This window comes from Taeniopygia guttata, chromosome 6, assembly GCF_048771995.1.
Source record: "Taeniopygia guttata chromosome 6, bTaeGut7.mat, whole genome shotgun sequence".
In the NCBI taxonomy this organism is placed as follows: domain Eukaryota; kingdom Metazoa; phylum Chordata; class Aves; order Passeriformes; family Estrildidae; genus Taeniopygia; species Taeniopygia guttata.
This window is the reverse complement of record NC_133031.1, coordinates 3,099,273-3,122,067: the sequence shown is the minus strand read 5'-3', so window position 1 is coordinate 3,122,067 and position 22,795 is coordinate 3,099,273. Positions and strand designations below refer to the sequence as shown.

General features: G+C 48.1%; 2 protein-coding genes across 2 annotated transcripts in view; one reads left to right on the top strand and one right to left on the bottom strand.

The window, feature by feature from the left end:
* SGPL1 (sphingosine-1-phosphate lyase 1) overlaps nucleotides 1-16,556 on the top strand; it is a 30,119-nt gene extending 13,563 nt beyond the window's left edge. The window contains exons 5-14 of the mRNA XM_002191759.7: nucleotides 614-693; nucleotides 1,962-2,090; nucleotides 8,301-8,389; nucleotides 9,078-9,183; nucleotides 9,611-9,709; nucleotides 10,458-10,607; nucleotides 11,594-11,832; nucleotides 12,360-12,506; nucleotides 13,358-13,478; nucleotides 13,560-16,556. Coding sequence (XP_002191795.6) covers nucleotides 614-693; nucleotides 1,962-2,090; nucleotides 8,301-8,389; nucleotides 9,078-9,183; nucleotides 9,611-9,709; nucleotides 10,458-10,607; nucleotides 11,594-11,832; nucleotides 12,360-12,506; nucleotides 13,358-13,478; nucleotides 13,560-13,700 — 1,301 coding nt within the window. The 3' untranslated portion in view covers nucleotides 13,701-16,556. The remainder of the gene's footprint in view (nucleotides 1-613; nucleotides 694-1,961; nucleotides 2,091-8,300; nucleotides 8,390-9,077; nucleotides 9,184-9,610; nucleotides 9,710-10,457; nucleotides 10,608-11,593; nucleotides 11,833-12,359; nucleotides 12,507-13,357; nucleotides 13,479-13,559) is intronic.
* A 714-nt stretch (nucleotides 16,557-17,270) lies between these two features.
* Nucleotides 17,271-22,448, bottom strand: PCBD1 (pterin-4 alpha-carbinolamine dehydratase 1). Its single transcript, XM_030275643.4, has 4 exons — nucleotides 22,322-22,448; nucleotides 19,295-19,426; nucleotides 18,883-18,963; nucleotides 17,271-18,371 (listed from the first exon to the last, which is right to left on the bottom strand). The coding sequence occupies exons 1-4, from the start codon at nucleotides 22,322-22,324 to the stop codon at nucleotides 18,273-18,275; spliced, it is 315 nt and encodes a 104-aa protein (XP_030131503.3). The 5' UTR covers nucleotides 22,325-22,448; the 3' UTR covers nucleotides 17,271-18,272.
* Between the last annotated feature and the right edge of the window lie 347 nt (nucleotides 22,449-22,795).

Sequence of the window (22,795 nt, the reverse complement as noted above, 5' to 3'; positions counted from 1 at the left end):
ACAAACAATGTCATGATCCAGTATCCTGGACAACTTCCTTCTTTTCTACTGTTGTGTATTGCTAATGTTGCTTCTCTATGTGTTTTCTCTTAAATTTTTGTTTCCTTCCTTCACTGGGTTCTTTTTTCTTTTCTAAAGTTCCCCCTGTTTCCTTCCCCCACAACCACCCCTTTGGAAGTTGCCTAGAAGTACCAGTTTAGGTGAATTTTAATGTGGATTTTAGCACTACAAATTTGGCTTTTCCATCTCTTCTCAGCTTACAGTGGTGGTGGGTGTTCTTTGAAAGTGGCTTTAATTTAGTGTCCAGTTGGTTGAACAGCAGTTTGGGGAGACTGCTGGGGATTAAGTGGATTATTTATTAATATAACTGCTTGCTCCAGCTACATGTTGTTTATGTGCTGACTCTTTAGTCATCATTTGCTTGCTGTTTGCTAAGTTCACGCGGTGCCAGGGGCTCAGCTTCACACACAGCTGTCCCTGGGCCACAAAACTTGGGGAAATCTCAAAAGCTGAGTCCTCCTCTGTGGAACTGAGGGGATCTTCCATGTGCTTTTCCACCCTGGCTGGGAATGGCTGTGTTTGTGAGCGGTGTGTGCCCTTCCCTCTCTTCCAGGAGGTGTGCGCTGGCAGGATGGGAAAGTCTCTGGGACTGTGTACAGTGGTGAAGAGAAACTCACCCACCTGCTGGTGAAGGTAAAGTGCAAGCAGGCCAATTTTGCATCTTCAGGGCGACCAGAAACCCCTCAGAGCTGTTCCAGCATCCCAAAGTAAATAGGGAAGATCTAAAACTTAAGTCTAGGAAGGAGAATTAGTGGTAATTTGAGCAGTGTAACTTTGGCCAGGTAACTGTCCCTGTGAAAACACCTTGTAGAGATACCTGGGATCTCATCAGATGAGGTTCTGTTTTGAGTGAGAAAGTAATGAGTAATTACAGGTGAACTGGAGATTGGTACTGGAACAGCTTTCACTGGGCAAAACTAAACTCCTCTTGGTTTGAGCAAAAGAGTTTTGGGAAATATTTTTTGGTGTGGCTGTGTGGTCCAAATCTTAGACAATGGAGCACTGACATGCTTCAGTGGTATTTTTCTGAGGTCTGTTTACCTGCTCAGGAATTCCTCCCTTTGAGAAGGCTGCAAAATAAGCTAAACAGCCTAAAGGTTTGTTTTCAAGTACATCTCCTTCCAGAGTTGTTTTGCTAGAAAGGGAAGTCTGGCCCTCCTGTTCCTGGGAACAGTTTTTGTAGCAGCCTCTGTTTGGTGGTTGCTATTGCCATTTTCTTCCTCATGTTGACATTTTCTGTGCCACTTTTGGAGAAACAAAGCTCAGAGCAGCCTTTCTGGAGGGGCCTCAGCTTGGACCGCTTTGTCGAAACATTCCCTTTGTTTGTCCTGATTATTCACTGGTTTGTTTTGCTGTATTTTATTTAACATCCCTGCAGTTGCTTTTGATCTGGACTGCAGGAGGTTGGGGCTGGCCTGTTCCAGCCTTGTATCCTCTGAGTCCACAGTTGTGGAATGAGCAGAAATACTGGTTTCCACAGCCACTTTCCTTGTGGTGTGGGTGGGCATTTGTGCTTTACTGCCTGCTTCAGAACCCCCTCTTAACAGTAAACTTGAGAACAAATTCTGCTAAGTTACTGTTTTTTTCTGATTTGTATAAAGCAATTCCAGGATGTATCTTGTGTTCTTCTTTAAAACCAGCAAAATTATTAGATCTGTCCTTACAACAAGAGATATTCCTGTACTGTAGAATCCACTCCAAAGGTCTGAATGCCTTAGAAAAACATTTATTTTTTCTTTATTTTACTCCTCAGCTTCCCAGCTTGTGCCATTTACTTGCAGGAGCAGTTAAGTCCTGTAATATTCTTAGGGTAAAATGCAGCTAATTTGCTTCTAGAGTGCACATAGGGAGTTCTTAAAGCCTTATCTGCAAGTCTAATTTCCTCTCTTTGTTTTCTGAAGGTGTATGAAGAGTTTGCCTGGAGTAATCCTCTCCATCCAGATATATTCCCTGGTCTGAGGAAGATGGAAGCAGAAGTAGTGAGGATTGCCTGCACACTCTTCCATGGGGGCCCCAAATCTTGTGGTGCTGTAAGTAGCCTGTCTTTGCCTCCTGAACATTTTGGGTATTTTTGGCTTTGATAATTGCAAATGCACCTTGTGCTCTCCAGATGAGCATGAGGGTAAGCTCATTCTGGTGTATTCCATGCCAGGTCTGTGGAGGTTGCTTAATTTCTCTTTTTGAGAGAGAAAATTTCACTCAGAGAAACAGTTCTCTAAACAAGACTGTTTACTTCAGCTTTTTTTTTTCCCTCACTCTTAAGTGACACAGGCTTGATGGCAGTTGGAAAAGAGCACTGGTGTAATGCAGCCTGGCTGGGTGTCAGTGGGGAACTGTGAACAGAGAAGTGTCGCTCTGAGAAGCTCCCCTCAGTTTTAGTCTCTGAGCTGGAAATCTGCAAGCCTGCCAGATTGCTGAGCTTGAGGGCAAGGCCAGCTGTCTGGCTGGCTACTCGCCAGCAAGCAGGCATGGCATGGATTGTCAGCTGTCCAGCTGGAAAGCTGCATTTCCAGGCTCATGTGGCCTTCCTGTGCAAACCAGTTTTACAGTCTGGATAAAATTCCCAGCAAGAGTCCAAATGTGTGTTCTTAAACTGATGCTTGCAGTGTTGGAAATGTTGACACAAGAATTTAGGTACTGAACTGGCTTTGAGTGGGCTATCCCTGTCAGCTGGAAGCTTGCTTGTGTTAAGGAGTTGAGTACTGGAGTAGCTTTGTAGTAGGTGTAGTTGGGATCAGACTCCCAGTGGGATTGAAGATGAGCTCAGGTGTGTGGGAGTGCAAGATGTGGTTGCGTTTGAGAGGAGGACGTGACACCCTCTGACCTGACTTTTCTTCTCAGGACTGTATTCCTTGTACCATCTTCAAGTTTAGAGGAGGAATGTGCTTCTCTGCTTATAAAAAACATTTCACCTCAGCTCCTTCCTGGCTTGCAGAGCTGAGATTATCCCTGGAGCAGGGCAGGGGCTGGGCATGAAGCTGTTGGGACTCGTTTCTGTCAGCAGTTGGGACATCAGCTTGGGGAACTTTGCTTGCTGAAGCCTGCACAGGGGATCTTTGGGTTTTGTTATGTCAAACACGATGTAAAGGTGGCAGCCTTTGCCTTGGGTGCTCTCCCATTGAAATGGAAAAGTGGGATTGCCTAAGAGAAGGTCAGAACAGGTCAAAAACTGCCGCAGCCAAAGTGAGACCTGCACGAATATACTCTGGGGAATCCTGCTTTTCCCTCTGTCCTCCTCTTGCTCCCGAGACGGTGCCACAAAGCAAAGGAAGCGGAAGCCTGCTGTGGAATTCTGTCCTAGCTGCTTGAACACAGCCCCGCTGGCAAGGGAGAAGGGGAGGGCTGGAAAGTTGATCCGCCGGAAACAGAAGATTAATTGCACCCCTGTAATTACTATGTCTGAGTGAGTGTTTCCAGTGGACTTTTTGTCTTCCCACTCCTCTTCCTGAGTGAAGTGTCCTGAGTTGCTGCTCACTGGTGGAGAGATGTGGGTGGGTATATGGAGCTCACATGCTCTTGAAGTGGTAGGGCTCAAAGACTTATTTTCTCTTCTTCTCCCCAGAACTGATTTAACATTTCAGAATAATTTCTAGAGGCTTGGACAGTGCAAACTCAATTAAAAAGAGGATTTTTTCAGACTGATTATTTGCTTTCTGTCTTTGGAAGGCTGTGCTCATCTGGTGGCTCAGTGGTGCAGTTATTCTTCTGTAACTGGTGAGACTGTAAAGCAGAGAGGTTTTAATTCTAAGCCTGGGAAGGTGCAGTGCTCTGAGTTATCTTTAAACTGTTCAAGAGAAGCTGCTGGCTCATTCTACTGAGAAGGTCTCTGGGTTTACTCGATTCAACTTTTGCAGTGTTGAAATTTAGAGCAACTGCTTTTTCCCCCCTGAACTCCCTCACTGCCACCTCTGAGAGGCAGAGTGTTGCAGTGCCAGGCCCTGTGTGCACTGGATTTACTAACCTGGTTTAAGCAGCAGCGACTGCTTGGCCAATTTGATGGTGTTGGAGGTGATCCCTGAAGGCAGATGGAACTCATTGGTGTTTTTGAAGAGGGTGTCTGCATCTCTGCTGCATGGAAAGCGCCAAAATGTTTCTGTCTGGGCTTTTCAGTGAGGCAGTTTCACTTCCTTTGTGCTCCGATTTCCATAGCACGCTGCAGAACAGCACTTTGTGGCAGTAATACTCTGCCGCTCAGTCTGGGAAGAGCAGCTCAGTGACACATCCATGCTGATCCCAGGGATTTCAGCAGCCTAGGATCTCTGTGTGGACACCTCCCTCGGCAGGATCTCTGGAGAGCTTCCTGTTTGAAGGTTTTTGGTGTTTCATAAATGCCGAAATGAAACCTGTCTTTTGCATTTCTGAATGTTAAAGCAGACCAGCAGCTCGTGTTATTCACAGGAGTTGCCTTTAGCTGAGCCATGTGGGCTGTAGTTCTCCTTTGCTGACATGGGCATAGAAGCTCTAACAGTGCCCTGGTGGTTGGGGGTGGGTTCAGACATATCTTTGCCTTAAATTGCTCTGAGATGTTTCAAGTTTTTAAGTAGTTTTAAAAGTAATAATTTTCAGCAGTGGATGGATGCTTCCAATTTCTCACTAATTGTTCTTACTTTAATTGTTATGCAAGAGCAAAGAGAGAGGAATTGGTGAGTTGGGACCCCTGGAAGATTCTAATCACATTCTTGCAATGATTTGGAAGGACTAATTAAGCTCAGCACATAGAAGAGGAACAGGGGCGTTTGTTCTTGTCTGATGTGCTCATGTTCACAAGGTGCTTTGTTTTGCAGTGTTGGCTGTGTGGATTTTCCCTGTAGTTTGGGGACAAATAGCCACTTTTATGCAAGCTGCAGTATTTTTGATTTTAAGTAGCTTTTTGAACTTTAAAAAGAAAGGGCAGCTTTGAAGTATAGGGACAAATTCTCTGTGCATGTGAGTCATCAGTATTTGATGTGGATCTCTCTGTGAATTCTTTTTCCACTTACTCTACAGCTGAGGACAGGAGAGAGAGAAGGCAAAATCGCCAGTTGCAAGCCTGAATTTCCTGTAGAAACCCATTTTGTCTCTTCTCCCCAAATTCTGTGGCTTCCAAACTTTGGCTGCACATTTGAAGTAGGCAGATGTGAGTGATATGTCTTGAGAGGGGCTTAAACTGTGCAGATCTGTCAGATTTTATCTGTAGTGATGAGCAGGTCACCTTGAGAGATACAAGTTGTGGAATTTACAACCTGCAGGTTTCCAGGGGTTTTATGGGAGGCTGCCACAACATTATGACCGTGCAGTGGATTGTGGTGTGGATTTTTACTCTGTTTCCCTAGAAATAAATTGTAGTTTGCCTTTTTTTTTTTTTTTTTCATTCATGGGGTAGTTCAGCTCCGTGAAACTTTTGGTCAGCTTTGTCTCCAGGGTCTGAATGGGCATGTTTGTTCAGGTGAAAATGGAAGCAAAACTTCAGAGACCACGAACCAAAGTGGTTCTTTAATGTCTGACAGTTTGACAGTGAAATGGCCAAAGGAATCCTGGAATAGGGACCATGTCTTTTATTGCTGTTGTAATGTTGAGGTTCCAGAGCGCTGGGATTTGGAAGGAGGGAGCAATGGAAGTGATATACTGAGTTTGGAAAGCAGGATGATATTTATTCCCTGTGCTCTCTCCTCTCCCCTCCCATTTGCAAAACAACAAATAAATCAAGAACACAAAATGTCTGTTTACCTTCCTTTTCCCCCCACACTTTGACTGGCCTTTGAAGATAGTGCAGGGTTGCAGAGCTGCTTAAACAATGCCTTTTTCCAGCCCCTTTTCTCATGGCATGGAAGAGCCTGTGGACTTGCACTGAGGGCAGAGAAGAATGTGTGTGAGCCTGGGCGGGTGAATCACCACCCGCAGGCCCTGGGGAACTTGGATCCTGTGACAGTGATTCAGGCTACAGCAGAACGAGTTTGCTGTCAGTGGCTAAGCTGACAAAGCCTCCTGTAAAGGAGCAGCCTCCATCCATAGGTATAATTCATGTGGACCAAGAGGATTTTGCTGTTGGAGCAGTGCTGGGCTAAAGGTGCTTCTCTGGGCTCGGACAGTTCTCAGTGGTGGAGACTCACAATGTGCTGACTGTGGGCAAATTTAGGAAGCTGAGCTGGCTGAAATTCAGCTTTTTGGGTGGATTTTCAGCTGTCTGAGCAAGCTTTCTGTGTGGCTGTCTGCCAGTCTGGGTGCCTGGGAGAAGATCCATCCTGGATGCTCTTCCTCACCCTCATGTGACTGGCTGCTGACAAGTGTGGGCTCCGACCTGCCAAAAACTGTGTGTGGCTCAGCATTTCTGTGCAGGGGATACAGCCAGACTTTGAGGAAAGGCTTATTGTCTATGAAGGCAAGATGTTGGTGTTTTGGTGTTAGGATTGAAATGGGAATAAGACTGTACAGAGGCTGCTTTTTCAAGAGCAGATTATCTAGGTGAGCAGAGGGCATGCTGCCCCGCAAGGAGCAGGCCTGGTGTTCACTAACATGAATCAAGATCCTCACGTCCTTCTTAGCAAATATTTCACAATCATTATCCTAAGCAGTGTTGCAAGGATAGGTGCAAGTATGCAATAATCCCATTCCTCTTCTCCCACCCAGTAGGAAAGCAGTCTATCACCAGCTGGGCCTTTTTCCCCCAAAGGTCATCACAACCTGACAGGTCTTTATGCATAAAGGGTGTTGAGAAGCGAGTGGTGCAGCCCATAAAACCCTTAAAACACTGTGTTCCTGCTGCTGTCAATTTATTTCACAATTAATGCAGTGATGTCTTTATCCAGTGTGAATTTCTGTGAGGTTTTATCTCTGACAGCTGTTGCTTTTAAACTTCCCCCAAAAAGCAGGAATTGTCTGTGGTGTGACAGTCGCTTCCATGCTGCCTGTGGCAGCAGCTGCTGCTGGCTTGGATTGTGTTAGGAACAAATCCTCTCAGGCTGTGAACTTTGTTCCTTTTCTCTGTACTTCATGTTTAGTCATTGTCACACAGTCACACTTCTTGGAATTTTCAGGGTTTGCAGCCATGTCAGTGGGGAAAATCCTAAGGAAAACCCAAACTTCCAGATGTCTCAAGGCATACAAATGTGATTGGGTCCTTTTAATGGTTGTTTTTGAGGGGGAAGAGGTTACAAGGGGAAGTTGCAGTTGGTTCAGCAGGTCTGAGGAGCAAAATTAGGCCTCCATGAGCAGTATAAGTAGGTTTTGATTCCTCATTTATGTGAACCTCTGTAGCTGTCCCAGCTACCCCATATCCTCAGGTTGTGGCTCACCCAATAAGTCATTCCCACAGGCTGCTTGAAAAACCAACCTCATATTTTCCCAGGTTAAAATTTTACTGGGGAAGGTTGTACCCAGTGTCCCCTGCATGCCAGAACTCATAGAAGCTGACCTACAAGAGACCTTCTACTTGAGGAATTCCTTCCTTTAAAGGGTTTAATTTGTGTATTTGCACCAGCTCTTGAGTTCAAGAATGCAATAGGAAACCTGTGTGTGCTTTCTTCTCTTGCACCTCCTGATGCAAGCCCTGTGGTCAGGGTGAGGAGGGCTGGGACAGCAGGGTTAGTGGGTGGTGTGGGTACTGACTGGACTGGCTGGGGAGAGGAATGCACAAATTCCTCCTGGTGTAAAATTCCTTGTGTCCCTGAGGGTGTAGAAGCTCTGGTATTGAGCAGAGTAGGCTGGTCTCAGCAGGGAACAGGTGGGAGAGCTCCAAGTCCTGCAGCATTCCAGCTTCTGGGAAGGTTTTGTAGCTGAGGAGTGGTGCCAACCTCGAGCTGACTCTGTGCCTTGGCGTGGCACTGCTCCAGACCTAATAAACCCTGCTGGACTGCAGCTGACTAAACACAGAATCAACTTTGTTGTTTCCGTATACGTGGCATAATTAATCTGTAATGCAGATAAACAATCCCCAGGTAATCAAGAGCTTAAGTAGGAGTAGTTTTGTGAGGTGACTGTGCAATATGGTTCCCCTCCTGCTGGGCTCTGGAATTCTATACTTGTTTGTTTTCCCTTTCCCCCTGTATTTAAATAGAGGATACAGCATTTAAATGTGTGTTTTCAAGCTGAGTGTTAGAAAGCTGCCTCGTGCTGTTCAGTGGCTTCTGCTGCCCTTCAAACCCTGAGCTGTCCTGTGCACCTCTGAATCAGAGGCAAGAGATGCTGTTCCTGCATCCCTTGTATGTTTCTCCCTCCTGCAACACCCATTTATTTTTCCTTGTTTGCTTCTTTTCTGGTGACAGATGACATCTGGGGGGACTGAGAGCATCCTGATGGCCTGCAAGGCATACAGAGACCTGGCTTATGAGAAAGGCATCAAGCAGCCAGAAATGTGAGTGGTGCCATCACAGCTTTTCTTTGGGGGCTTTTGAGATTTACTGTCCCCTTGAGCTGAGATGGTGCTGGACCTCAGTAATCCTTCATTTCACAGCTCACTGACACCTATTCCTTGTCCATCTCTGTCTGGAGGAGAGAAATCGGTGTGGAAAGAAGAGTTCAAAAGCACAGGAAGTTTTAAAGCAGCCTGGGGGGCCCAGATGTTCCTGGGGGCTGTGCTGAGCAGCTGTGTTTTGGCAATACCTGTCTTCTGCTCTAGACAGCCTGTTCAGATCAGCTCTACTCTTGAGCAGATTGTCAGGCCCTTTGAAGACTTCAAGGGGTTTGATTTATTCACATCAAAGAAGGCTTAGCCTGAGAACTCTGAGGCTGGAGTTGGGCTGGTTGGAGCTCAAAATGAGGATTGTGCTAATCATTACACTGCTAATAGAAGATTTGCTGTCTCTAATGTGCTGCCTCTTTTCTAGATGGTGCATGGAAAATATTTCTCTGATTAATTGCTTTGAGGGGAAAATGTTAAAGGAAACAAAATGCTGGTGGTTCTTTTCTTCCCTCTTTAGCGTTTAAGGCTCTGATAATGATGTGAGGCCTCAGAAAACAGGGTTAATTGAGGCTGTTCAGCCACTGCCACTGGAGATGTGAGACAGCAAATTTCACATTCCTTCGATGTGTTCCTTTTCCAGGTTGGTCCCGGTGAGTGCCCATGCTGCCTTTGACAAGGCAGCACACTACTTTGGAATGAAGCTGATCCAAATACCACTGACCAAGGCTATGGAGGTGGATGTTCAGGTATCACTTTAGTCTCTCTCTGTGAGGGAATTAACACTGCACAGCAACTAGACAAGAAATCTACCTGTCCAGATAGTGAGTCACTGATAAAGAGGGAGGAATGCTTTGTGGAAACAATGAAAAACAGCATGAATAAGTGTCATTGCTGATGAAGTTGTATTGGAAATAACTGGTTATCCCTTTGTCCTGTGGGATTCATTTATATTCAGGTAATTTATGTATTTCATAAATAGCCCCAGGTTTCAGAGGAGGATGAACAAAAGTATTTTGGTATTTCCAAGTGGATGAGTGGTTGTAGCTCATTGTTTTCCTCTCTGAACTCTTTCATGCATTGGTTTTTAAGACCAGACTCTGCATGTTCTTGCCCTTTATCTTTTTTGGCACTTGGTAAATGGAATGTGAACGTCTTCTTTTATTAAATCTTCAGGCCATGAGGAGAGCTATCTCGAGGAACACAGCCATGCTGGTCTGCTCTGCCCCCCAGTTCCCACATGGAATTATGGACCCCATTGAAGAGGTGGCAGAGGTAGGATACCCCTACCTGTAGAAACCTGTGTGTTGTAGCAGTAAAGCCTGCAAAAGAAGAGTAGAGGGGTTCCAGGCTGCTGAGCAGTGAATTTGGTGGGGGGGACCCCCCTGGCTGGAAGGGTATTGCTGTCCTCAAATGGGCTGCTCACCAACAGCAGGGTACGTAGGATGCAGTTTGGGACCGAGGGGGGATGTGTGACTGTGAGACCAACAAGAAGTGCTCATTCTTTGCTACCTGAAAGGAAAGAATACCTAAATGGCTCACCTGGTGAAAAGGCTTTGATTTAGGGCCTGCTGGTTGTAGCACAATTGGTGTGGAAGTCTGAGGAATGTGTGGAGGGAGTAGGAGTCGAAGGGGTGGGATCTTATTTTTTGAACACACCTCTTGATTTCTTTCCTCTCTGTGCTCCAGTTATTTATTTTGTATATGACCAGCCAGGGCCTCTGACCTTCTGTTCATTTGGCCCTTTTACTTCATTGTGGACACTCCTTTCAGACAATGTTGGCACATTCCTTTGGCATGCACAGCAAACTACCAAAATGCCACATTGTTTTTCCTGTGTGTGGAAGGCAGGAAAAGGCATCCCACAAACAGCCAGCACTTCCACATCTCCTGTCCTCCATGACTTGAGAGTGGTGTGTTCTCAAAGGGTTCAGTGAACTGAATTTTGGAATGCCAAATACGTTTTGGTGACTGGAGTTTGGGTGTGCCAGCCACATCATTTTGATCTCTTGTTCACACACAGCTTGCAGTGAAGTACAAAATCCCCTTCCATGTGGATGCCTGCCTGGGTGGATTCCTTATTGCTTTCATGGACAAGGCAGGGTTCCCCCTGAAGCATCCCTTTGACTTCCGTGTGGAAGGTGTGACCAGCATTTCTGCTGACACCCACAAGGTAAGGAGAAGAGTCTTCCAGGGCTTGCATTTTTGGGGTGTGAATCCTGTAGCCATCCTGGCCTTGAGGCATTTCTTCCCTACTGTGTGGAGGAGTGCTGAGGTGCAGGGGTAGAGGCTGCTCTGTTCATGTCCTTTGTGCAGTGTGCTGAAGTACAGAACCCCTCAGGCTTGGACAGACCTGCAAGATTGAGTCCAACCTGTGAGCAGTCTCCACCTTATCAACCAGAGCACTGAGTGCCACATCCTCATTCCATGAACACCTCCAGGCATGGAGACTCCACCACCTTCCTGGGCAGCCTCTTCAACCCTGACAGCCCCTTTTTCCCCTTCCACAAAGAAATGTCTCCTGATTTCCAACCTTAACCTCCCCTGGCACAACTTGAAGCTGTTTCCTCTTGTCCTGTCACTTGTTTTCTCTGAGCAGAACCTGACCCCCATCTGCCTCCACCCTCCTGTCAGGGAGTTGTAGAGAGTGAGACTGTCCCCCCTGGGCTTCCTTTTCTCCAGGCTGAGCCCTTTTCCCAGCTCCCTCAGCCTCTCCTGAGCTCTGTTCCCTTCCCTGGACAAGCTCCAGCCCCTCCAGGGCTCTCTGGCTGGGAGGGCCAGAGCTGTGCACAGCACTCAAGGGTCCCCAGCACAGAGGGGCAATCACTGCCCTGGTCCTGCTGGTCACACTATTCCTGATCCACGCCAGGTGCCACTGCCACATGGGCACATGGTGGCACTTGTACAGCCACTGTCACCAGCACCCCAAGGCCCTTTCCAGCCCCTCTGCCCAGGCTGGAGCTGCAGGGGGTTGCTGTGACCCAAGGGCAGGACCTTACACTTTGCCTTGCTGGACCTCTGCCCATGGATCCAGCCTGTCCCAAGCCCTCTGCAGAGCCTTCTGCTCTCCAGCACATCAACAGATGGGATCTTGGTGAGGACCTGGATGCATTCCTGTGCCCTCTTGCTGCTTTCTAACCCTTTCTGTGCCCCTTGCAGTATGGCTACGCTCCCAAGGGCTCCTCGGTGGTGCTCTACAGTGACAAGGAGTACAGGAAGTACCAGTTCTTCATTGCCCCTGACTGGCAAGGGGGGATTTATGCCTCCCCCTCCGTGGCAGGCTCCAGGCCTGGTGGGATCATAGCTGCATGTTGGGCAACCCTGCTGCACATCGGAGAGTCGGGCTACGTTGAAGCTACCAAGAGGATCATTAAAACAGCTCGTTTCCTGGAATCTGAGTACGTGGGTGCCTCAGGGTTGGGATCCTGCTGGACCCCTCCTCCCAAACTGCTTTTCTTTTGTTTTTCCCTGGTACCTGCTGGGCAGTTCTGGGAGAACATTTGTTTGTGCCCAGGTAGCTGAGGGACACGGATGGGAGGGGTGCAGGCACCTTCATTCAGCTTGGCTTTGAGAATTCCTTCTGCCTCAGCCATGGCTGAGGGGGAATCTGGAGAGAGGACAAGAGAAGGGTTATACTCTTCCTTGTTGGGCTGCTTGGGTGGCTGTGTAAGAGAAGCTGATTTTTCTCTGCTTTTCTGTCTTCTCTCTTTTCCATTTTTTCCTGAGTTTGCTTGACTTTAGGGTATGTAATGACCCAGGTGCTCTGGCATGTCCCGTTGGCCTGGGCTGGGTGCATGATTTTTGGGTGGGAATATGCTGCCATCTGTTCCCTCTTGCAGCTTTTCCTGTAATGCTCCAGCTGGGTGGACAGAATGTCTGAACCCTGTAACATTGATCAGTCATTTCTTGTCTCCTCCTTTTCAAGGTTGAGAAAAATTGACAGCATCTTCATTTTTGGGAAGCCAGAGGTGTCGGTCCTCTCCATTGGCTCAGACACTTTTGACATCTATCGATTATCGAATTTTTTAGCTGCAAAAGGATGGAACTTGAATGTCCTACAGTTCCCACCAAGGTGAGTGTGTGGAGACCAGGGAGTGATGTATTTAGCCAGGGTATGCAAGATTGTCAACTTCAGGCCATGTAGCTCTCATGATTTGCTGAGTACTGTTGTCCATAGCTGATAAATTGTATGTAGAATTTTCCTCTGCAGAGCAGGAATCACTTTTGTAATTACTATTATACAGCAGTGACGATAAAGTAATAGTGATTTTAATGAGTCTGGCAGAGATCTTTCTATTTACCTGTATCTACTACAAGCAGAACAATATAAATAACCAGGGCTCTATCTCATATTTAGTTAACTGAGGGTTTGTAGATTCATTTATTTATTTTTACTGTCTTCCTCCTGCCCATTGAAAATGAAGGAAAGTAAAACAACAGTGAAGTGCTGATCATTTTCAATGTAAAATTAATCTTTGTCAGAGACTTTCCTTAAGTGGGAAATTGGGCTTTTGTGGGCAGAAGGGGCCCGTGGTCACAGATGCAGCTGCACTGAAAAAAAATTTGACTGGCCATGTGAAGCAAAGTCCAGAGAGCCTGAGGTGATAGCTCAGAGGTGGGTGATGGCTTAGAAGCTGTGGAGGAAGGAGAGGGAAGTGATGGCAAGGGTCCCCATGCTTGCAGGCAGCTGCATTTTTCTCACCAGAGGTACCTGGAATGAGGGGAGAAACTTTAACCTAATTGTGAAGTCAGGAAGGAAGGAAGAATGAGCTGGTTCTAGCAAGCATTTTGCAGGGATTACCCTTAGTGGGAATGCTGTTTCAAGGAGATGCACAGTTGTCAGTGGCCACAGAAGGGCTCAGGAAACATGGAGCTGTGTGTACTGGAGGTGGTTAATCTCTGCCCTCTGCCCTGCCTGCCCAGCATCCACCTCTGCATCACGCAGCTGCACACCAAGCCTGGCGTGGCTGAGCAGTTCCTGAAGGATGTCAGGGACAGCATCCAGGACATCATGAAGGACCTCGGCGCCAAGACCACCGGCATGGTGAGGAGGCCAGCACACAGTGTGGGGGGTGTTTGGGCTGAGGGTGTTTCTCCTGTGTAACAGCCTCTCTTCTCTGCTTAGGGAGCCATCTATGGAATGGCACAGTCTGTCCCAGACAGGAGCCTGGTGGCAGAGATTTCCCAGGCCTACCTGGATGGCCTCTACAGCACGGATGTTCCCAGCAGTGAAAAGCACATGAACGGCTCTCCAGGCCACCACTGACTGTAGTGCAACAATCTGTGCCTTGCCAGCCAGCACTGGGGTGGTTCCAAAGGTTTCCTAGGGAAAGAGATTGCAGTTCCTTTGTTCCAACAACAGCAGGTCCGAAGGTGGCTTGATGTGGAAGAACTCCTTCCCTGTCTTAGTCTGTTCTGAAATCTGCATTGTTTTCATGCCCAATTTCAGTTGTAGGGCTTTTCCTCCCTCCCCCCTGCCTGTTTTCATCATGGCTGTTGATGGTGAATTGAATGTCCATTCCACAGCTCTGAATTCCTCAGGTACTCTGCATGTCACTTCATTCCGTGTTGTTTCTCCTCCCCAGACCTGGTGTTCAGCCAGTGTCCAGCCAAGTGTTAAATTTGAGTTCTCACATTGTGTTCCATGGCTCCAATCTTCCCAGAAATTAATGGTAGACAGTAAATTGGAAATTTTGTTTTCTCTTGAGTGTTCCTGTAAGCTGCTGCATTTAACAGACTGTGCTGGGAGCCTTATATCTGTGTAATGCAGAGCTGATAAATTGGCAGAGGGAAGGCACTCACGGCCTCCTTTTGAAATCCCCTCTGGAGATCTCAGCAAGACTGCAATCAATATCTGCTGAGGGAGAGAAAAAAACAACACAAAGTCCTTTTCTGGAATCTCCTGAACAACAGCAGAAACAGAAACCACGCAGGTGGTGTAGGGAGAGGAACTGGATGGTACTGAAAACCCCGGGTACATCGTGGCTGTTCTGCTCCCCTGCCTCTTATAGAAGACATGCACTGACCACCCAGGAGTGCTGTTTTCCCTTGCACAAATCTGGAGGGAGGTGCAAAGCTCATTTCACTGTTCAGAACTTGAAGGTTTTACACTGTCCCCTCATGATGCTGTAGCAGAGCCGGCCAGGCCCTGGCCCGTGTCACAGCCAGGGACGTCGTGTGCAGACGGTTTTTTTTAGCACAGTCTTTTAGTATCAAAAAGGTGACTTTTGTAATAGCAGTAATCTCAGCTCTTTGCACTGATTCTTTTAAGGCACATTCTCAAAAGGGCATTCACCATTGTGCCTTGATGCTTCTCTGGCTTTTTTTTTGTGGCACGCCAGAGAGGGTTGGAGGGTTCAGCTGTTTGACCATGACCTTGGTTGTGGTCGTTTCTTTATGGTACTAATTCTGAAAACAGACCTCAAAGGCAGGCTGGCCACAGAGGAAGCACCCTTGCCTGTTAGGCAGGATAATAGTTGTAATGAGCCAAGTCCCTTCACAGTATTACAAAGATGCTGGGAGAAGCAGAGGAAAGGATGCAGCAAGTCAGAGCTGTTCCAAACCTGGGCACATGGCTCAGCCTTCCTATTTTTCCCGCTGTTCTTAGGGTGAGAGAGTTCTCCCAGTACAGCCTTGTGAGGCAGTTGTGGCCTCGAGGACAAGCCAGAATCTCTCAAGTAGTCTTGGAGTTACTCCTGCAGGGCTTTCCCATGTTTGCTCTCAGCTTTTTGCATGGAGCAGAGTTTTTGCAGGCAGAATCCTGCACGTGGGTGAAGACTTCATGTCGTGCCTGCACAGTCCTGTGCAGGGCATCTGAAGGCATCTCTCTGCCCTAGCCTGTTAGCCTGAAGCTGAGCCTGGCTGAAGCACAGGAATTTTAAGGAATGAGAAGGTCACTGACCAGCTCCTGCACAAACCAGTGCAGCCTTGGGCCCAGCCATTGTGGGAAGGATGCTGGCTTTCCAACAGCTTTATTCCCTGTGCTAGGAGACACAAGCATTTTGGCCATCTGCCCTGAGCTTGATGACTTCATGCAAATCTCTGAGCCCTTTTGAAATCATTGAATTGCCTGAGAGTCTCTTGGTTGGTGATATCAGCTCTGGTGATATCAGTTTGGATTGGACCTATTTATTCTCTCAAGGTCTTGCCAATGTGACCATTACTGTATTTCTGAGTTTGGAGACAGTCTTCAGTGTCTGGCTACTGTGATGGTTCTCTTTGGAACCGAGATTTAACAAAACAAAACAAAAAAAAAAGGGAGGTACTCTTTTTGTTTATGCTTTAAAAGAAAGGGGTGGGCTGAAGGAGAATGGAACTCCCTTCTCTTCCTTCCCTGGTTGCATTTTCCTCCCAGGAAGTAGGTGGATCGAACAGATCAGTGCTCCATTTCACATTTTTGGATGTATTTGAAGATATTATTTGTAAATCAATGTATTCTATTCTGGGCTTTGCTTATTAATAATATTTGTGGGTTTAATTGTTCCATATGTATTTGTCCTATACTGTAAATGTAATCCTGTGGTCAGGAATAGGCCACTGTAATTCCCTGGTGTGTAGTTTTTATTCATCCTTGTCACCTAACATGTAATCTGCATCTACTTTATCATGCCAAATGGTCTTGGAAAAATGGATTTACAGGCTGTGAGATTGTTTTAAAGACAAAAGAGAAGAATTTGAACTGGATTATGATCTGAAACTGGACGGTACTTTTAGACCTGGAGGGGTCCTTGCCACTGTTAATTCCTGCGGGATTTTCTGGTTTTCCACGCGGGACACTCAATTTGTTGCTTGTACAAAGCACTCCCAAGGGATTCACCTGTTCTTAGGTACTCGAATGAAGAATATCCAATGGGATGGACCAAGAAGAGATGTGTGTTTTCATGCCATGGATTTCATCTGCACTTTTCTGATGACTTGGGGGAGAGGGGAGCGGAAGGGTTGCGTACAACACAATAATACCTTGCCCAATCCACGAGGACTTTTTTAATGGACAAATGGGATGAGTTGATCTGATGGCAGTTTTCTGCTTTGCTCTGATTTGCCACTGTCAAACTGGAGGCTGAAATAGCTGGAGAGATGGTGAAAATGGGCCTGGTTTGTATTAAATTGGTGCATTTAGCTATGTAGGCTCACTGAGCTCTTATTTTTCTGCTTCAGTGCTTGTTTGAGTGAATGGGGACCTATTGTTCCTGGAACTTGCTCATGCACAGCCTAGTCTGTGGCAGGGAGGATGGTTTATGAATCTTACTAACCCTGCCTGAGGGCTGCTCTGTCCTTCTGTCAAAATGAAGGTGGCGTCTGTCTGCATCTTGTGTGATGTTCAAGGATGCTGGAAGTTAAGAGCTACAGATTTCCTATTAATACTTTGTAGGACTTCAAAGGGTTAAAAAAAAGAGAAGAAAAAAAGACTTGAACTGGGTGTTTGTAGTATTTTTCCCCAGACTGTGGTGCTGAAATCAAATGCTGTTGGTTTCACATGAGATTGTTCATAGTATCAGTGAAGATCCTGCACCAGCAAATCCACCCCCAACCTCCTTTTGGGAAGTATTCCACCCTGCTCTGATGCCGTGCTGCTTTTGTGTCTTTTGGTTGTCCTTTCCCTGTGTTTGTGCCTGGGCTGTGGCACAGCTGTGATTTTTACACAAGCAGTTTTTACCTGCCCTGGCTTCGATCATCTCTTAGTCTTTCAGACCCCAGTCACTCTGTGGTGAAGGTACCTGCCACTTGTGTGTGAAGTTTTTTTGTGGCACCTTCTTGAGAGCAGCCAGGGCAGTACCTGCCCTTGGGGAAACCTGTTGGTGGTGTTTGGTCAGTGAGGCCTCTTTCCAAAGAGCCATCAGGTTACATGGAATGTTTATTGTAAACTTTTTCAGTTGGTATCCTACAAAAGGCTGGCTCCAGTTGGGGTGGGACCACATGCCTGATGTAATACTGCTGGAGAGGGGTTACAGCAGTGACAATTGCACAGCACATTGCTGTGTGGTTACAGAGAAGCCAGAGGGTTCACAAAACATGTTTTAGGCAGAAAGCATATTCCAGGAGGTAAGGAGCAAGAACAGGGGTTGGATGGGGGCAGGCTCTGGACAGATTTACTGGTGCAGAGGTGTAACATGACTCTGGAAGGACATCAACCTGTTGGAGCGTGTCCAGGGGAGGTACCAAGATGATCAGAGGGATGGAGCACCTCTGCTACCAGGAAAGGCTGAGAGAACTGGGATTGTTCAGCCCAGAGGAGAGAAGCTTTGGGGTAACCTAATTGCAGCCTTCCAGTGCCTGAAGGAACCGACAAGAAACACTGAGAAGGACTTTTCACAAGAGCATGTGGTAACGGGACAAGGGGAAATGGATTCACACTGAATAGGTTTGGATGGGACAGTGGAAAAAAATCCTTCCCTATGAGAGTAGTGAGGCCCTGCCACAGGGTGCCCAGAGAAGCTGTGGCTGCCCCTGGATCCCTGGAAATGTCCAAGGCAAGGTTGGACTTGGAGCAGCCTGGGACAGTGGAAGGTGTCCCTGCCCATGGCAGGGGGTGGAATAAGGTGAGCTTTAAGGTCCCTTCCAACCCAAACCATCCTGTGACTCCTGCTAAGAGGCTCAGCAGCTGGGGCTGTGGGATCACATGGCTAAAGAAGGGTTTAAGGATGGAATTTGCAACATCAGAGACGGATGGGTGAACCCTGAGAAGTGCCTCCATCCGTCTGAGCTGCTCTGGGGGAGCTGGCGAGGTGTCAGGCTGTTTGGAGCCAGGATCTGCCTTGGAAGTGGGAAGAGGCTCTGGGTGAAGCCATGGAGGCAGGACACAGTGGCACAGTGGGTTTTTGGCTGCGTGGATCCCTGGTCAGGAGAGGGAAGCTGCCACCTGCTCGATGAAGCTGGCCAGGTTGATGTCTCGCTCCGATAAACCCCCGCAGTCGTGGGTGCTCAGGGTGATGTGAACCTAAGGCAGACAGACAGGCTGAGTGTTGCTGACACAAACAGCAGGGCTGCTTTCCTCACTGCTGCATCTGATGAGACACTAGCTCCAAACATGTTAGCAAAATTCCCTGGGGTGGCAGAGGTGCTCTGGCACCTTGCCTGGTTTTTCTCCTTCCTACATCTCATGCTGGCCACAAGCTGTCACTGCCACCCCAGCCTTGGTCACAGCAGCCACCTGTGCCCATTTTCAACTCACTCTTTTCCCCAGAAGTTTTTCCTGTGGCTGCTACTTGATACAGATTTTAAAAAGCAACGCTAGTGCCAGCCTTTGGCAGCTACTGCTCAGCTGGACAGGATAAAAGGAGGAAGAGAGGATCTGTGATAGCTGAAGGCTGGCTGTGATATGGGAATAGCATCTGAGGGAAGAGGTCCTGCTGGTGGAACAGCACTTGCTGCTCCTGTTTTATCCCTCAAAAAAGGGAGCTGCTGCCTGAAGTGTGCTCTGCTTTGTCCCCACTATCTGTGTTTCTTACCTTATTGTACACATTGAACCATTCGGGATGGTGATCCAGTTTTTCTGCCTGTAGAGCCACTCTGGTCATGAAGCCAAAGGCCTGCAGGGTCAGAAGAAAAGTTAACTCTGAACCACTTACCCTGCAACATATAAGTTTTCATCCCCATTGCTATTAATTTTACACTGCCTGTGTCTACATAATCCAAACAAATGCAAGGCCTGGTATGGTCTGGGAGTTTTCTATGGGTTTTCCTCTTCCTGAGGAGTGTTTCCCAGACCTCTTTGCTGTCTTAGGGAGGTTATTTTGCTCAGCCATTCCATTTCAGGAGAGACACAGAGTGCTTTCTTTGGCTGAGCTTTGCAGAGGGAACTCCCTGCTCTGCAAATTGGGTGTCCCAGTCTGCAGAACTCGGTGCCCCCGGTGCTCGTACCCGGTTGAAGTCCTTGAAGTGGAACTCTTTGAAGATGGCATCTCTGCCTTCCACCTCGTTCCACCCCACGGCTCGCAGGTTGGGCAGCAGCTGCTCCCTCTCCTCCGTGCTCAGCCTGTGGGCTTTGCCTGCCTGGAAAGGGAAGGAAAGTGAAGAGGAGCAGGTCAGAGTGGTAGAAGTGGGATGAAGCAGATCCCGTGGGTAAGGGAGATATGGGAACATGGAGGCAGCTGCAGTGTGGGTGGAGGGTTGGAATATCCATGTCCTCTGCTCCACGCCTGGAATGCATCCTGCATGGACCAAGGAAGTCCAGCTGCTCCCTTCTGTCCTCTCACCTGCAACACCTCCCACAGTGCATGAGGTACTAAGAAATGATACCAAAGTCCAAAATACATTTGGATAATACATTTGGATAAACTTCAAAATACATTTTCTTTTACATATAATCTTTTTTGGGGAAAAAAAACAAACTCAAAAAGCAGAAGCTCTTGTGATCATTTCTAGATCTGAGAGTTGCCTTAGGGTTTCTAAAGCAGGAAGGCTTATTTATTTATTTATTTATTTATTTATTTGATTATTTGTTCATTTATTTGGAGCCTGCTTTTGAGGAGAAAGAAGTGGTGTGGATCAGAGATGAGTCACACTAAGCTGCAGTTCAGCTCCTTTTTCCCTCTCCTTCATATTACAATGGATTTTAAGAGGCTGTTTCTGCCTGCGAGGATCAAAGGGCAGAGGGAGGGATTGTGGTTGAGCTGTGCCTTGGGCAGAGCTGCTGGTACTTAGTTTTTAGGGGGTGGTAGCGGGGAAGCAGCAGTTCTTGGCTTTAAGGAGTGTTCATAAGCAGAGATGAAACTAAAATGAAGCTCTTGGGGATGGGGGCTGCCTGAGCCAGCTCTGATCTGGCTCAGTGGGGAAGGCAGGAGCGAGTGCAAAGGGGCACTGCTCTCTGAAATGTTATGTCCTGGCAATTAAAATTCTTTCACAGACTCACAGATTGTTCTGAGTTGGAAAGGACCCACAAGAATCAGCAAACTCCAGCCTCCTGCCCTGCACAGCCCCAAGAATCTCACCATGTGCCTCAGAGCATTGTCCAAAGGGTCCTTGAGCTCTGGCAGGTTTGGGTGAGTTGATCTTTCCAGATGGTGATGATAAAGACCTCTATGCAATTTATTTTCCTTTATGTGCTGTAGAGCCAAGCATGGCAAGTTGGATATGAGTCTCAACAAATCTGGCCCGGTTTTGATTTGATCAGCAGCCCCTTGCTTTGCTTGGGCATCAATGCTCACAAATGGCATTGGGCAACTGAGGCAAATCATCCTCTCCTGTGGCTTCCCTGCTCACAGGCTGCACAAAACCAAAGAACCAGCTGTGAAACTGATGTTTTTGTGGGTGATTCTTGCGTGTTTTGGGGAAGACAGGAAAGATGATACCCCATTCCTGTGGCTGTGTGAGTGCCTACCTGTCTGTGTATCCACGGAATGGAGCGTGCTGGGGTGTCACTGGGGGTGGGATGCTCCCTGTCCCCCTGGCCTTGCAGCTGCAGGATTTTTGGGGAAAGTGTTCCTTGCCTCTGCATATTTTGGATGGCAGCCCTGCTCTGTCATCCCCTCCCCACCCCCTAAAAGTCAAAGTGCTGTGCTGGGAGGGAAGGCAGTGAGCAAACATGACTTAGCTCAATAAACCCGGAGCCGTTGCCCTTCCCTGCTGATGGTGTGATAAGCCGGGCACGGGTAGCTTAGCAACTGCATAAGTGGGGACAGAGGATGGCTCTGCTGGCAGGGAGCCACCCGCGGGGCTCTGATGGGAATAGGCCGGGGCTGCACCAGGATTTGGGAGGACAGGATGAAACCTGCTCCTTATCCGTGCTAAAGAGAGGAAAGGTAAAAGCTGGAGTTGTTGCTTGGAGCAGAGAGGTATGGATGCAGGGGGCTGGGCTCCAAACCAGCCTTCTCCAGGCAGAGCGACACAGGGACATGGTGTAATTGTTCTTTTTCTCTGCTGGGACTCTGTGGGAGAATGGCCCCCGGGGCTTTTTCCAGCCCAGCTCCTCCCAGCACCAGCGGGAGGCATGGCCAGACTAAGGTTTGGCGCCCAGAGCACACAGGGACAACTCCTGTGGCTGTGTCAGAGAGCAAACCCTCTTCTTGGAGCACTCCCTGCTCTCCATCCTGCTCCAATCCATCCTCCTCCACCCCAGGATATTGGCCTGGTTTTGTCAGAGTGGCATGTTAATACTTTCATGTGCTCTCACTCCATAAAAAGACACTCTTTTTGTTAGGAAAATCAAATTATTTTGTTTTCTTCTGCTGGCTCCTAACTGCCAAAAAATTTGGATTTTAATTTTTGGGGCTTTTTTTTTTGCCATGAGGAAAACAAGTAGATGCATTGTGCAACTGAGGGAAAGGAACCAACAAGGGAAATGAGGAAAGACTGGAACTCTCTTTGCTCTGACTAAAATCTTCTGTTTTATAGAATCATGGAATGATTTGGGTGGATGGGACCTTAGAGCCCATCCAGTTCCACCCCCTGCCATGCCAGGGACACCTTCCACTGTCCCAGGCTGCTCCAAGCCCTGTCCAACCTGGCCTTGACCACTGGCAGGGATCCAGGGACAGCCACAGCTTCTCTGGGCACCTGTGCCAGGGCCTGCCCACCCTCCCAGGGAAGAATTTTTCCTTAATGAAAAGCAGAATTTCCACCTAGGAAAAGGTACAGGGGACAGGGCAGGGCTGTAATGCTGTATCCCACAGGGGGTCTGTGCACATGGAGCACACCTGGGGGTTGTCCTTGCCCTACAGAATGTGAGGTGGGGTCGTTGCTGGCGGATCCTTTCCCTCCCCCTCCTCTGCCGAGCGCTCCTTTGGGAACGGAGCGGCGGCGGAGCTCCGGCGTTACTGATTAACCACAGCGCTGCGCTCCTTTCCCCCTTCCCTGCCGCCTCTCCTCGCAGCCTCCAGCTGCCGCTGCAAACATTTCTGCCTTCCAAAAAGGCACGACAAACAGCCGGCTTGCCCGGCGGACACTCACCATGGCCCGCGGCTCTCCGTGCCCTCCGTGCCGGGGGATGCTCTCCGTGCCGGGGGATGCTCTCCGCGCCGGATCCCGCCGGAGCCGGGGCTTCTCCGCGATTGTCCGGGAGGCGTGGCGAGGCCACCGGGTCCACCCACGGCCAGCAGAGCCTTCCCAGCACTGGCCACCTGCCTGTGGGTCGCGGGGTTGGCCAGACAGGGTCTGTTGGAAGGGAAGCCCTGCGCGATGCGCTTTGCTCCCCTGTCTTCACCTGGGGCGCAAGGAGAAGCGGAGCGGCATGGAGTGGGCATATGATAGACTAAACCCATGGTTGACTCTCACAATTAAAACCCAAATATCGTCTATATATGTTAAGAGAAGTTTTATAGACTTATAGTTATGTTTTAACCCCCCTTGTGTTGTTATCCTGGGTTTGGGATATTTGGGAGGGCTGGTTTGTCACTGTGGCAGCAGCTGACCTCCCAGCAGGAT